Source organism: Cladophialophora psammophila (assembly GCF_000585535.1).
Source record: "Cladophialophora psammophila CBS 110553 chromosome Unknown aczJe-supercont1.6, whole genome shotgun sequence".
Classification (NCBI taxonomy): Eukaryota; Fungi; Ascomycota; class Eurotiomycetes; order Chaetothyriales; family Herpotrichiellaceae; genus Cladophialophora; species Cladophialophora psammophila.
The window spans coordinates 761,404-775,891 of record NW_006912927.1 but is presented as its reverse complement, the minus strand read 5'-3'; the positions used below and the strand labels follow the sequence as shown (position 1 = coordinate 775,891).

The window sequence follows — 14,488 nt, the reverse complement described above, 5'->3', positions numbered from 1 at the left end:
TCCCGGCAGAAAATTAAACGTGACCAATCATCGCAGTGCCGCATTTGGACATGTTGGAGGGTCGCGTCTCTCTGCGATGATTGAATTCGTCCTGCGTTTTTGATCAATCGCCCATACTGATTCCTCTTTACAATCAAAACAACACACTGATCTCATCCCTCCACTCACTTCTTTGTACCTGGTCTTGACTCTACAATCTCCCGCGACTCAGACTCACACCTCTTCACACTCCTATGCCGTCCACCAAGCCTCTTACGCTCTTGCTCTTCGTACCTCTCTTGCTCGGCTTCATCTCCATCTTGAACCTCATCCATCACGACGGTCCTTTGACTGTCTGCATCCTGCAGCGTTGCTTTCTCACGCTTCAGTCTCGTTCTCAACCTCAGCAGCCATGGCTGACACCTCATCTTTCATGGACTGGCATCCTCAGACGCCTCCTCCAGCGCACAACCCGTACCAAGATGAAAGATACATGCCCGGTGGTTGGCCTGTCGATCCCCCTACACGACCCCCTCCTACCACTGGCGTTTTCATGCCTCCTCGCAGACCGTCTCCTCTTGACCACGTTATCCCTGTCGCAAAGAGAATATGCGCAGGCCTCAGCGGGTTGGCTGGACTCGGCTTTCATGCAGCTGCGCAAATCGGAAGATGTACTATTGACGCCACGACAACTGTTGTCAGTGTCCCCACTGTCTATATTGTCCGACAGTTCCAGCAGCGCCGTCGTGAACAGAGACCTCGGCCACAAAGACGACTAGGTGCTCAAAGTCCTCCTCCTCCTCCTCCTCCTCCTCCTCCACCACCACTTTCAGAATCACCCTGGAATCGAGCCGTTGCAAGAGAGCTCGCCACGGTTCAACATACACCATCTACTCCTCCACAAACACCTCCAGTCCCGGGCAAGCTGCAAGTCGAAGTCATTTCACCTGCAAAGGAACAGCTCCCTTCCACAGAGAACGCCTTGTACGAAGTCCCAGAGTTTAGACCAGCTCACGTCTTGAACCGACGCAGCAAAAATGCTACTCCACGAGCCCAAAACCGGCGCACACGCGTCGATCGAGTGTTTCCGGGAATGCCTCGATTTACACCTCCTCAAGAACCCAAACCACTTTATCTTCCAACACCAGACGAAAAGCTTGGTGTGCCGTTGCTAGAATGCGCAAAACTAGAACCTCCCTACCCGCAGTTGAAACCATTTCCTGCCACACCTCCGTCGCCTGCGACAACCATCACATCCATCGATTCTACCACACCCAGTGCACAGCTACAACAAGGCCTCCACGCAGTCACCGAAAGCGACACAGAGTCGAACAGTGTTATCTCATCAATCCAGCAATCCAGAAAGAGACGGATTCATACACAAGGCTCCCGAACAAGCGAGAGCGACGAAACTCCTACCTCCACAAAGAGAGTCCAGACCAAAAGTCCGAGCGTGGATTCGCCACAGACTCCGACACCTGTCATTGTTGTGCAAGATGCACCCTTGTCAGTCAGTCCCAAAGCCCCGACTCCTACAGACACGACTTTGTTGTCACCTCCACGTCTGAAACTACGACGATTCAATACTCCACAATCCCTCCAAAAGAAACTGTTCGCCCTCAAGAGCCCGCAGACACCGCAATCGGAAATCTCATCCAGATGCGACTGCTCTCCGGGAAATGATCACATCGACGCACCAAGATCTCCCGTTAAGAGCGAGATTTCTTCCTTCTTCGATGGAACCCCACCTCCAAACCCTGAACAGGATGCTCATGTGTTCAGAATGATCATGGCAGAAGGCGGATCCCCAATACCCGCATCCAGTGCCCTCGCTAAGAGCGAGAGTCTCGGAGAAACATCAGTATCCAACACCGACGCTGCACCAGAACAAACTTCTAGTGCAACCACGAACGGCAACGAAGCAGCCGTGACTGAGAGCGGAAGCGAAGCGAACAAGCACCTTAACTCTACCACAGGAGAAGCGACAAGCGAGATGACGGAAAATGATCTCGGCCTGGCCAACCAAAAACACATTCCAGAACCAAGCAATGTCACAAAAGGAGTGGAGCAAGGCATCGCAATGCAGGAACCCGAAACTTCCAAGAAAGAATCACCCGAAACACCCGAGCCAGTCAAACCACAAAAACCAAGTGTCACAACTCCGATTGACCTGACTGATGACAAGGATACCAGCGAATCCAGCTCATCGGCTACATCCTCCCTTCAGACCCCAGAAAAGCAGCTCGCCGAACTCAGGCTAGATGATGTATATACACCCGACCACCCGACCCCGAAAGCGACACCCCACTCATCCGAAAAGACCCAGAGAGTTACCCGAGCAGAGTCCAAGAGACTCGCCATCCTCGAAGAGAAGACTCACTACGAGATTGCCCCACTCACAGAAGAATGGGAAGAGAGAATCCAGACCGCCCTTCGTCACGGCCATGGTACTTTCAAAGCCAGAGATTTTACCCGTGTTGTGCCCCTCAATGCCCAGTCCAGCTTCGGCACAGACCAATGGCTCAATGACGAAGTTATTAATGGGTACCTCAACCTGGTCGTCGCCCATGGCAGGCAGAACGATCGTCCCACCCAAGTTCCCACACACCACGCCTTCGTATCCTTCTTCTTCAACAACCTCGAAACCCGCGGATATGATAGTGTCAAACGATGGGCTTCTCGAGCAAAGATCGGCGGCAAAAACCTCCTTGAGACGGAAGCAGTGTATATTCCTGTCAACAGCGGCAGTCATTGGACCCTTTGTGTGGTGTCAGGCAAGAACCGCACCATCGCACACTACAACAGCATGAGAGGGAGTGGAAAACGGTACATTAACATTGTGAAGACATGGGTTTCTGCAGAATTGGGATCTGCATACAAGGAATCCGAGTGGACGTTTATTGAGACAGGGCAGAGCCCACAACAAAGCAACATGAACGATTGTGGGGTGTTCACGGTCACCTCTGCGAGGCAGATCATGTTGGGGCTTACGCCCATGTCGTACAGCCCCGACATGATCCCCTTGCAGAGGAGGAGGATCGTGGCAGAGCTTGTCAACGGGGCGCTCTTAAAAAGCAGTTTGTAAATCATTCTGTTTTTTTTTTTCTGCTTTGTTTGTTTGTTTGTTTGTTTGTTTTCTTTCACGAGTCAATGACATTCATGAGCTGATGACAACGATACCCCTGGGTGCCCCCTCGCGACGAGGATCGGGGCTTATTTGTGCTTGGGTTTGGTTTGGCGTTGGCGGACTTTTGGGAGCCATTGAGCTCTCTCCTTGTAGGATAAGGGAGAAGAAGGGAGGGAAAGACAGGACTCCAATGATAATGATATTGTACATTAACCTAGTCTTTGCCTCAGGCGTTCACGCCTTATCTTGTCTCTTTGGCGCCGTCCTCAATGAAGACGGTGGCCGCCGCATGCGTAATGTAATGATCATGAAGTCCTGACGAGCTGACGAGCGACAGCGTCGTCTCTGCTTTCAACATAACACACCTCCGCAGATGGCGACGGGACGGCCTTTGCACCTGCATGGGGTATAGTGTTGGGAGGGGGACTTCCCCCTGTACATGTTTGTATGTGTTTGCGGGGGGTGGCCGTGTGTGTGTGTGTGTGTGTGTGTGTGTGTGTGTGATCGCGTGCGACCATCCTTGGTGTGGGAACAGGATATCCGGGGATGGAATATATGAGTCGTCGCAAGTCTTTGACATCGACATTGACATCGAGCGAGGCCCAATCCGGTATGCAGGGGAGATGACGGCGAGAGAATAAGCAATGACACGGCATGGCACATGGCATGCACGGTATAGTTTGATGAGGGCAGGACATGACATGACATGGCGTGAGGTCGGTAGGTAGGGAAAGGGACAGGAACGCTCATTTCCCATTATCCCAGGGTCTGGACGACGACTGGTACGTACATACTGACCGCCTCCTTTTTCTCCTTTCCAGAACCAGAGCCAGGGTTCGGCGTGCCATCACCTCTGACGGCATACGAAGCTGATCAGGTCTCGGTCAAACTTCTCAGTTAAACTTCTGAACCGACCGTGCCAGGCCTTCCCTGGGGCCTGAACCACTCCAGAGTCCCAACGTAGCTGGCACTCCGAAGATAGGGCAGACAGCCCATCCACAGATCCTCGAGGACGCCGACACCGCCGCCGACCTGCTGCGTCAATCGCGCCCACGCATCCATGTCGACGCGGGCCATCCACGCCAGGAACGCCATGAGGATGAAGTCCGCATAGGTTGGGCAAGTGCCGCCGGAGAGGTAGCGCACGCGTCCACCACCGGGAAAGTGGTGGTCGCCGTTCTGGCCTCCCACATCGTCCCAGTCCAGTGCGTCTTTCAGCTCGGGACCTCTCACGAGTGGACAGTCGTGTAACGTGCGCAGAATTGGTTGGAGTTGGGTTTCAATATCTGCCCACAGACGGTCCGTCTCTTCTTGGGTCTTGGGGCGGAGCGCGTCGAGGGAAGAGACGTTGAACCATTCCCTGCGTGTGCGGATGAAGTACTCTCTTCCTCTGTCATCGAGGATGTTGGGGACAGAAGGGATGATTAGTCTGCGCGTGGCGGGCAGGAGACGGGTGATGATGGATTGGACCTGTTGCGTTTGTTCCAGGGATTGCCGATCGGGGAATAAGGGAGGATATCTTTCGGGGTCTCGGAAGAGGACCTCGAGGGCCATGGCGATGCCTAGTGTCGAGACTACGGGGGTGAATATGCCGTAGCTCGTCTGCACCGTTTCGTGGACCCCCGGGACCCTTGCGTCATGTAACTGATTCAAAGCATCTTGACGAAAGTCTTCAGCGTGGAGAAGAAGGATGGGCAATGTACAACGTGGCGACGCCAAGACATCTTTTAACGGCGGAATCTTCAGTTCCCGCCAGAGCGGTTCGATGTCCGGATACGAAATCCAGGAGTCCGTGTACGGGAGTCCTTTATAATGCAACGCCAGGCGCGAACGGATCGTGTTGGGAGAGAAGGAGTACTGGTTGCGCAGGAAGGAATTGGACGAGTGGACTCTGTGGATGGAAAAGGGCGATTGGTTGCTTGCAATGTCGAAGAGGAGAAGGCGTTTTTGAGAGGCTGTTGAGTCCTGCCCTGACCATGTATACCGGGCCTTTGAAAATGCGGCCTGCCTCGGATCCAACCTCTTGGTGAGGGAGGAGACGGGTCGCAACATGCGTGGTTTTTTGGAGCTCCCGTCCCTTCCCTAGGACGTCTGAGAGAGCCCTGGCGGATCAAACGGCAGATGCGGCGTCCAGGTCTGGGGGAAAAGATCGAGACGAACAATGGCCTTGTCGAAAACAACAGAATTTTCCGTCCTTCATGTGCTGTGTACCTATCTGTCTGCTGCGTCTCTGGGGATTTTTTTTTTTTCTTTTCCAGAGGACTGTCAGGAGTTGTACTCAGAAATTCCCGGTCTCGCACCCGCAGGAGGTAAATGAGCCTGTTTTACCGTCTTGGATGCGCGGTCCATGGAACACTGCACTGCCTCTAACCGCTGCTCAGAGAATATTGAATCCCTGGACAAAATTCCCAATAGATTAGAGTCCGGGTGAAATGGGGGAGACAAACGAATACCTATCGGACAAGAGTTTTCAGAGCTGTTTCCAAAAAGGTGACTGATCAGTGTCTTTGCAAATCAGTGCAATCTAAGGGAGCCAGGGACTTGATGAATAGCGAACAAATACAGAGAGAACGTCTGGCTGAGGAGCGAGGAGTGAATGGACAACGCTCAGAGCTTTGAATGAAGTCAATCGGTGAGACGAAGTACGAGGTGAGGTAAGGTGAGCAAGGTTGAGGTGAGGTGAGGTGAATCGGAGATTATTGGCAAGGAAATTGGTCGGTCTGACCGTCAACTATCCACTTATATCGGGCTAATTAGCTTAATGTGTTTTCGTCAGACGGAGAATTTAGTCGAAGAATACAAGGAGATTGGAAGAGCTCCGCTTGGTGTCATTGTCTCGTTCATCCAACAATATGAGAGATTCGTCATCTATCCAACTGAATTGATAAGTGAGAGTCCAAAATGGTCGGGCAGAACGGCAGAACACAGTATTCCAGATGGCGAATCGGAAGCCACCAAACTGCTCCCTCGAGACACACGCAGCTTCCTTCATCCACCTTCGACCAGCCATTTCTTGAGGAATTCGGTCTGAGTCCCAGCGTTCCTTTCGAAATACGGGCCAGAGTACGCCTCGAAATGACCGCAAGGCAAAAGTTGCAGTTGCTTCGGCTCCTTTGCCCGTGCGTAAGCCCCGAGAGCAAGGTCCGAGGGGGTGAGCACGTCTCCTCTCGCGATTGTCATAAGGAGCGGTGTCGGCGAGATCTTCTCAATGAGTTGCTGCGGCTCATAGGCGCGGAAGAGCTCGACGCTAGAACCCAGAGCAAGAATCAGAACTCGGCGAGCAAGAGCAGGTGGCATTCATTTCACTCACGTCTTGACTGTGCAAGTGTTCTTCCACTGACACTTCTTCTCCCAGGCGGTGAAGAATTCGTAGCTGTCTGGCGTGGGCAACGCGGACGGCTTTAAAGGGTCGGCATCCACCACGGGAACGAATCCAGGCTCCTTCCCTTCTGCTCGAGCAATCCTATCTGCAAGATCGTCAGAATGGACATCGAACGGTGTATATTGCCGAAAGGGGTGTCAGACCTGCAGCAAAGGTCGCATTGAATCCGACCGCGAAATCCGGACGCACGAGGCGATTGAAGTTGTCCCATCCGCTGACGCAAGGGACCTGACTGAGGACGGCTTTGACCCTTCGATCAACAGCCCCGACGTATAGCACGTGGCCGCCACTGTATGACGAACCCCAGATTCCAATCTTGTCCGGGTTGACTTCAGGCCTCGTCGACGCGTAGGTGATGGCATCCGAGATGTCGCTGCATTGAGTCATTGGGATGATCTCACTCCTCGGTTCCCCCTCTGCAGCATCGCTATCACCAAAGCCGCGATTGTCGTAGACCAGGCAGGTGATGGGCAAGTTGGACACGAAGTATTCGGCGAAGGCATCAAGGTCCATTTCCTTGAGGGCCGTGAAGCCGTGGGACATGACAAGGCATGGTGCTTTCCCGGAAGCCGAGTCGCTGGTGTAGAACCATCCTCTCAAGGTGACCCGATCCGAAGTCTTGAATTCGACGTTTTCTCTGCCCATTTCGAGAATAGGTGCTCAGCAGTCAGGATCCTATAACCACATGTCAAAATTGTAGTGTTGCACAAGATCACTCGAAGTACGGAGGGAGGTGGACGACAAATCTATCTTTATGCCGGATCCCTAGGAGGAGAAGATGTGCCGAGTAGGCGAAGAACTAGAGATCCTTGAAACTCCCAAACTCGGGCTCAATTGCCGCTATCCTCCTGGAGAAGGTGACCATCACGGTCAGAAGGAAAAGAGGGCGGACGTTTCCAATCGCCTAAACAAAATCTGCACATTGATTCACAGCTCGCATTGGTGACATCTCGTTTAACCCCGCATGAGCGGTTACGAGGATGGATGCTTTGAGTTTGCAACATTGGGATCCATATTGAAAAGGAGGTATCCTCAGCGTAACACTCTGGTCTGATGTGCTGGCCGGCAGGTTGCGGGACCGCTTTGGGGGACGAAGGAAGATGAAGAAATTGTCTGGAGGGATATGCTCGACGGCGATAGGAGGAAGGAAGCTGAGGGAGGGGGAATGGTGCTCCAGGCACAAGGCAACGGAGTGTGCGATCGGTACCGCTCGCGCTCAGCAGATGGTGATTGTATTTCTGTGCTTCTCGACCGCAGTTGGCAAATCGGGTATGAGGACGACAGCCATTCTTTCGTGCAGAGAGGCCGAGGCTAAGTGAAACCAGGACGTTTTGGAAAGGCTGCATAAGTGGAAGAATAGTGCACCTGGCAAGGGAGCTGGGATGGCTGGGATGGCTTGGATGGCGTGTCTAGTTAGACTGACCTACATGGCGCCAATGCGGTCGTTTGTCGTGAGCTGGTCAACCCATGTTCATGCGGTCGTGGACCGACTGCGCCCGGCTTCTCCTTCAGCTTGAGCAGATTGCGAGCGTAGGACGAAGAGGGAAAGACATTCCGCACGCCGGACGAGGACCAGAGATGTTGATGATCTGATCCAGACGAGGAGCAATCAGACCGGGATAGCAAAGTCTTTTGGTAACGAGTAGGAAGGGACTAGAACCGCAAAGCGGAAGCGCGTTCATAGTGAAGATGGTAGAGGTGGAGATAGGCAGCACGAGTCAGTTCACAGCTTCTAAAGCCAGTTAGTCGAGAGCCTGGTGAGCCGCGTACAAGGACCTCGTAATAGGTATCAGGGGGAATAACCCCCTTAGTTAGGGACCTCGTCGTAGGCGGCGAGAAGCCCATCAGCCCGAGTTACACAGGTTCCCCCTTCCCCTATGGCGCCCCTTTAGTTGAGGATGGTTACCTGGCGAGCTGGGTCGCCAGGTACTGATCACCCTGTCTGCCCTACTGGCCGCCGCAGCCTCGGGCTTAGTGAGGCACCTCCGTTGGCAGCTCAGCACACAGCCTTGCCAGTTACGGGGTACTCACCATAAACACCCGGCTTGCGAAGTGGTATTCGAATCATGTCGGCATCTAATTGATTGCCCACTGCTTGTGCCAGTCAAGCTATGTCTCGGACCAATGCACGTTTGCATCCTCGCACTGTCACAAAGAGGCCCTGGTCGACGTGGCCCGACATTGGTCATGGGTAATCACCCTCAGTCTCGACCTTTTCCAACTGCTCTGTGTTATCCACTCACAAAATCCTTTCCCACTTATCACAATCATGGTTATCGATTGCAGGCTCCACCCCCAATGTCCATGGTACATATCAAACTTATTCCACCACCCTGCCGTTGTGCAGTTGTCTTTCCGATCTTCTCTTGCGGCAGTCTCTAGTGTACTGCCGATATCCTTGAAGGTTAGCAACCTTGTCCTTCTCCCGACAACTCATGTCCAAGTCACTTTGCCCTCCGAGATTGTTCTTCCCCTTCAAAGATAGTCAATCCCCTCCTCTTCAATGGTTGCAGCAAAGAATCGCGGGTACCGCGTGGGGAAGTGCCTCTCGACGAGGTCAAAAATCTCATCTGGTGTTGCATCGGCGTCTGCAAACACCCACTCGATGAATTCGCGTTGGAGCTGGTGCTCGGCATATGGACACCAGCCCGCCTTGCGCGCAATCCTACGGAAGGTCGCTTGGTTCGCCTCCGCCTTGAGCCACTCCGAGACGAGGATGCGGAACACGTAGCAGATCTCAGGGTGACTTTTCAGATATCCGATTGTCTCATGAAACAATCGCTCGTCGCCTTTTGGGGCCTTGTGGAACTGGCGAGAGCAGTCAGGAGGCAGTGGAGAGTCCTGCATTATGTGCCAGCTCAGGTTGTCAAGCCGCCAGTTATCCACGCACCATTTTTGGTTGTCGAGCACTTGTGGCCGGAGATCAATGGTGTTGCCATCCTCATCTTGCCCTTCGTGGCAAAGGAGCATGTTGTCAATCCCCACGCCCTCTTGCAACATCGTGCCAATAATTGCCTCCCAAACATTAGGATGGTTCTTTCGGATCTCTGAGAAGCGCTTACGTTCCTCTTTATTGCGTTTCTGACCCAATTGGCAGCTTGCCGCAGTGTTGGACTCTCCTTTTGGGTTTCGCGGATCAGGGCAATGAAATTGTGGCTGTATCTGAAGGTGGGGAGGCCAGGCAGCATACTGCTCGAAGCTTCGAACTACGTACGTCTCATAGCCTTTTTCCTTTTCGCTGTCGGTGAGCGCGATGGTCTTCCACCATTCGGGGGGCGGTTTCTCTTGCTGGGTCGAGAAGTCCATTGCCTCTTCTAGGAAGCTGTGGTATCTTTTGGGGACGTATTTCAGCGACACCACCTTCCTCTTGAGTTGCGGCTCCGCCGATTTCGGCTTTGTGGAGGCCGCTGGCTCCACTTTGTATAGGGGCAAGACTTGGTTCGTGCTGTCAGGCTTCTGGAGCAACTTGCTGCTGGCAAAAGAGGCCGGGTCGACGCTTCTACGCAACGGTTCAGGCTCTGGCTCTGGTTCGTCTTCCTCTGGGACCACGTCGTTCCCAGATTGGGCGTGCTCAACGCTGACTTGTTCATCCCTCACCGTTGCCGCTGGAGCAGGCGCAGAGTCTACTGCCTCCGCAATATTTGGTGGCAGTATGCCATTCGCGATGTTGCAGTCCAGGTTCTCAAAATAGTCGACCAACTTATCCTTTGTCACTGGCTCTGAGATGGCCGCAGATGGTGTCGTGGATGGCTGGGGAATACCCTGACTGCAAGCCGTGGTCGAAACGTCGTCGTCGAGATTGTTCTCTTGCTGGAGGATGTCGGCTCCAGCCTGGGGGGAGATAAAGGGAAAGAAAAACTCTGGTGGTGGGCATTCGCCTTGCCTAGCTTCTCGTTAGCATCGAAGAACGACACGTCGGCAAGGATACTCACCAATAGACTAGACGTGGCAATTGCAACGCGTCAGTCATCTCTGTGTCCTCCAGCTCCTCATCGTCGGCCATGATGATGTCATTGTCATCGATGTCCATGGTGTCGTCGAGGGCCAGTTGAGGCTGATCACCGCCTTCGTGGAAAGGACGGTGAGCTTCTTCGGCCTCCTGTATGGCATCGAAGTCCTTCTCTAGAGCCAAACTAGGCTGGGCCAAGTCGCTCAGGAACTTCGAGTGGTTGTTGTCCAGGGGCACGAGATGGTCGAGCCTCTCGTATTGCTTCTCGAAGCGTTCAGGTGTTAAATGCCTGCGCTTTCGTGGAAGTCGAGACGAAGAAACGAACCCACTGTTGGGGGATTGTTCAATCGGCTTGATGCGTGAAAAGTGGCAGTGACTGCGATTGAAATCCCTGATCTGCCTGCGCAGACTAGGTCTCACTCCACTGAATGGAACGGCAGTCAAAGACCGGATGGGATGGACGAGCGTTCTTGCGATCTTCATGTTTGCGGCGTTGTGGTTCGATGTCTGACCAGGAGAGGGACAGCGGAGAGAACAAGTGGCTGAAAGAGCAGAGCGAAGAGCAGAGGACAACAGCAGTCGTCGCTGGTACAGTGGATAATCTCTCGACGAGGGAATTGCTGCTTCAAGTCTTTCGAACCGCATTCAAGCAAGAGCTTCAGAACCTGGGGAATGGGGAGAAGGTGAAAAGTCTGTCGAGGTGCTGGAGGGAGTGAAAATGTGCGAGAGCTGTATTCACTCTGCGTGCTTGATCTGTCACTGACACACTTCACTTGTACCGGCAGAAAAATTTCCTATCGTTTCCGAGCAGTGAATGTTGGATTGAGCCCGAGAGACAATGGATGCCAAAACAGACATTCAGGCGCAAGGCTGACCTACCGATACCCTTTGACCTTACTGAGAGCTTCTTCCTTCAAGCAGCAATATGTCCTCTTTAGAGGTGAATTTTCCGACATTTAATGGCCTCAATAAGCTTTATTGAAACACTTTGCTGTTCATCAGAGGCCTATTATTGTCACTTGAAGCCTCTGTCCCTGACAAACAGCCGGCCTGCAGCAGCAAACAGCGTGGCTCAGACCATGATGCCTTGCCAGGAAACAGCCCGGACCCAGGCCCATATTGACCGCCAGCTGCGGCATGGCTCGAATCACTGGAGGGCTCCCTCAAGGTCATACCTAAGGTTGTGGCCTCTGGCGCCATCGCTTTCCAATGTCGAAAGATATGAGCACGATATCGGCAAATATCCAACGCCATGAACACAGAGACAAAAGTTGCCCGTTGCATACAACGCGCCTCATGCGCCTTGCGGGAGAAATACCGGCGGTGTATCTGGTCTCGAATATGCCTGCACACTAGCATTGACGGAATCCGCGACTGATTGCAGAGCGGAGTCGTGTAGTCGAGACGCGTGATAGCTGCAAAATGCAGAAGCCTCAATGGCAAGAAAACAAATCAAGACGGAGAAGGGCGCTGTCTCCACCCTGGTTCTCTGCCGACGGCCAAAGCTCGTGTCCACATGAAAATATATATATATGTGTATAGAACCTTCATTGTGCCGATGTTGGCGCATTGAAGTCTGGCTGAAAGGTAAAGGAGCCGAGGACAGGATGTATCAACAGACATACGACGTGGTGATAGTCGGTGCCGGTCTTTCTGGCCTGCAAGCCGCTCTTACTGTCCACCACGAGCGCCTCAGTTACTTGGTTCTCGAGGCACGAGATCGCGTGGGCGGGAAGACGTTGACTCTACGCTCCAGCGAAGGGGTCGTGAAGTCCGACTTGGGGGCTGCCTGGATCAATGACAGCAACCAAAGTCGTATGTGGGAACTTGCGAAAGACCTAGGGTTGCACACATACGTTCAGAACACCCAGGGCGACGTCGTTGTGCAGGATTTTGACGGAAAGCTGGTAAAGTTTCCGTACGGGTAAGCTCCCCTTCTCCCGATGAATTGATTTTGTTTCTAGCGAAGTCATTGGCACAAAGCTGATCGAAGTCCCCAGGGACGTACCAAAGGTCTGATACCCCATGCCGCCGTACTCCAGCGGTTGTTGTAAATGGTTGATGCTGAATCTCTGGACAGTACCCCTCGCAGGACGACACAGAGTCGTGCATATCAATCCGAGATTTGGTTGAAGATATCTCCACTACGCAGATGCCGTCAATCTTCGCAGCAGGACCTCATCGAGAGCAGCTTGACTCGATTTCTTTCGAGACATTTCTGCGACAGGCAAAGGTCACAGAAAAGGCGTTCGCGACCGCACAGGTCTGGACTCACGCTATGCTGGGCGTTGACCCTGCCGAGGTTTCTGCTTTGTACTTCCTCGAATGTGAGTTTTGTGATGCTGCAAATCAACCCGAGGCTGACAGAGTATGTTGAAGATTGTGCCGCCGGCGGAGGGCTGATGACCATGCGCTCAGACTGTAAGGATGGAGGCCAATATCTTCGCATTCAAGAAGGAACTGCGGCGTTTGCGGAAGGTATGGCACAAAGACTGAAGCCGGGGTCGATCAAGCTGGACAGCCCTGTCGGGAAGATAGAGCAGCAGGACGGGACCGTCTCGATCTCGACAAGGGGACGCTCGCCACAAGTGTATCGTGCTCGCAAGGTGATCCTCTCGATTCCAACACCAGTATACAGAACTATTAAATTCTCGCCCTCTCTGCCTGCCGCAAAAAGTGGAGTTGCCAACCACACCCGCTATGGATTCTATACCAAGTATATTGTGAGATTCAGCAAGACTTTCTGGACGGACAGGGGCTTGTGTGGGCTTGGGCAATCATTCATCGGTCCAGTGTCGGTCTTCCGGGACACAAGTCTCGGCGATGATGCTTGCATGACGTGCTTTATCGGCGGAAGATTCGGGAGGAAATGGGCAGTGCAAGATGCTGAGAGGAAGAAGGCATCAGTGCTGAAGCAGATAGGCGATATGTTCGCAGACGGGCGGGATATCAGTCCTCTCTTTATGGAAGCTTATGAGTCGCCATGGATGGATGAAGAGTTCTCAGGCTGGGGCTGTCCATGCCCAGCCATGCCACCAGGAGTTCTCGCTGACGGCTGGAAAGCGTTGTGCGCGCCATTCGGAAATATCCATTTCGTAGGGACAGAGTTGAGCACCGTCTGGAGAGGATATATGGAAGGGGCTATCAGGAGCGGAGAAAGTGGCGCGATGCAGGCAATGGCTGAGCTGAAGGCTGGGGACCAGCAGATCGCAAAGCTGTAGATCCCATGGACGAACAGAGTGGTCTTGATCCTGGTTCTAGTTGTGTGCTGTATCTCAAAGAAGGCCGCTGAAGATGAGGCAAAACGCCACTCATTGCAACAGATGAACTGCCTAAGGCGGCACTCTTTTGTTTCCTGCAAACCCGAACACATTTCAGCAGGGTCATGGCATTCCTGCTGTCTGGCGGTGCTGAATACCCTGGCCCTCTTGCCTCGCTGATTCTGCTGCCTTATCGGTATGATGTCTTCCCGCTGAGGCCATTACACCCTGTCATCCAGCAAGCGTCACATATCTGGAAAATATGGATTGTCCATTCGGGCATTTGCTTCTCTCACATATGCAAGGGCCAAGAGCACGAGAAATCATATATCTCCACGGTATACTTCCATGGAATGAAGTGGCCTGGACGATGTACGTCCATGCTGTAATAATCTAGTGCTTCTGAGATGTTGGAGTTGCAAATGTTCGAGGTCGTCCAGTGAAAAGTGCGATATCAAGACAAGAGCCGCAGGTCTCGGAGACGTGGAGGTAAAGTGGAATGCAACGTCGTCATCTGTGTTGTTGCACTGGACCTCTTTCCTCAACAAAATGGAGGTGAACCACACTTCCTGTTTATTGTTGGGTGCACATTGGAATCAAGATCCGCTAGAGAACATCCTCTTGAATCGGGGTACAGTACGATATACCTCTCTCTCCACAAAATCCACTGCGTGCTGTACCTTCTGGACTCAAAATTTAGCGACAGCCTCGGGCCTCTGACTTCTGAGAATCCATGAACGCAAAGCCCGCCAACAAAGCAGCCCAGTTGATTAGATCAGAACTTCTGATCC

The 14,488-nt window shown here is 53.0% G+C and overlaps 5 protein-coding genes across 5 annotated transcripts; 2 read left to right on the top strand and 3 right to left on the bottom strand.

Annotated features, from left to right (window-relative positions):
• Window positions 1-391: 391 nt before the first annotated feature.
• A1O5_04607 (uncharacterized protein) lies at window positions 392-3,064 on the top strand (the record flags this gene model as incomplete). The annotated part of the gene is made up of 1 exon (XM_007745211.1): window positions 392-3,064. One exon carries the CDS (start codon window positions 392-394, stop codon window positions 3,062-3,064), a length of 2,673 nt encoding a protein of 890 aa, XP_007743401.1.
• Window positions 3,065-4,003: 939 nt separating this feature from the next.
• Window positions 4,004-4,660, bottom strand: A1O5_04606 (uncharacterized protein; the record flags this gene model as incomplete). The annotated part of the gene is made up of 1 exon (XM_007745210.1): window positions 4,004-4,660. One exon carries the CDS (start codon window positions 4,658-4,660, stop codon window positions 4,004-4,006), a length of 657 nt encoding a protein of 218 aa, XP_007743400.1.
• A 1,434-nt stretch (window positions 4,661-6,094) lies between these two features.
• On the bottom strand, window positions 6,095-7,133 carry A1O5_04605 (uncharacterized protein; the record flags this gene model as incomplete). Its single annotated transcript, XM_007745209.1, has 3 exons — window positions 6,095-6,353; window positions 6,417-6,573; window positions 6,632-7,133. 3 exons carry the CDS (start codon window positions 7,131-7,133, stop codon window positions 6,095-6,097), a joined length of 918 nt encoding a protein of 305 aa, XP_007743399.1.
• Window positions 7,134-8,963: 1,830 nt separating this feature from the next.
• A1O5_04604 (uncharacterized protein) lies at window positions 8,964-10,920 on the bottom strand (the record flags this gene model as incomplete). The annotated part of the gene is made up of 2 exons (XM_007745208.1): window positions 8,964-10,371; window positions 10,421-10,920. 2 exons carry the CDS (start codon window positions 10,918-10,920, stop codon window positions 8,964-8,966), a joined length of 1,908 nt encoding a protein of 635 aa, XP_007743398.1.
• Window positions 10,921-12,044: 1,124 nt separating this feature from the next.
• On the top strand, window positions 12,045-13,658 carry A1O5_04603 (uncharacterized protein; the record flags this gene model as incomplete). Its single annotated transcript, XM_007745207.1, has 4 exons — window positions 12,045-12,361; window positions 12,438-12,450; window positions 12,518-12,764; window positions 12,817-13,658. The coding sequence occupies 4 exons, from the start codon at window positions 12,045-12,047 to the stop codon at window positions 13,656-13,658; spliced, it is 1,419 nt and encodes a 472-aa protein (XP_007743397.1).
• Between the last annotated feature and the right edge of the window lie 830 nt (window positions 13,659-14,488).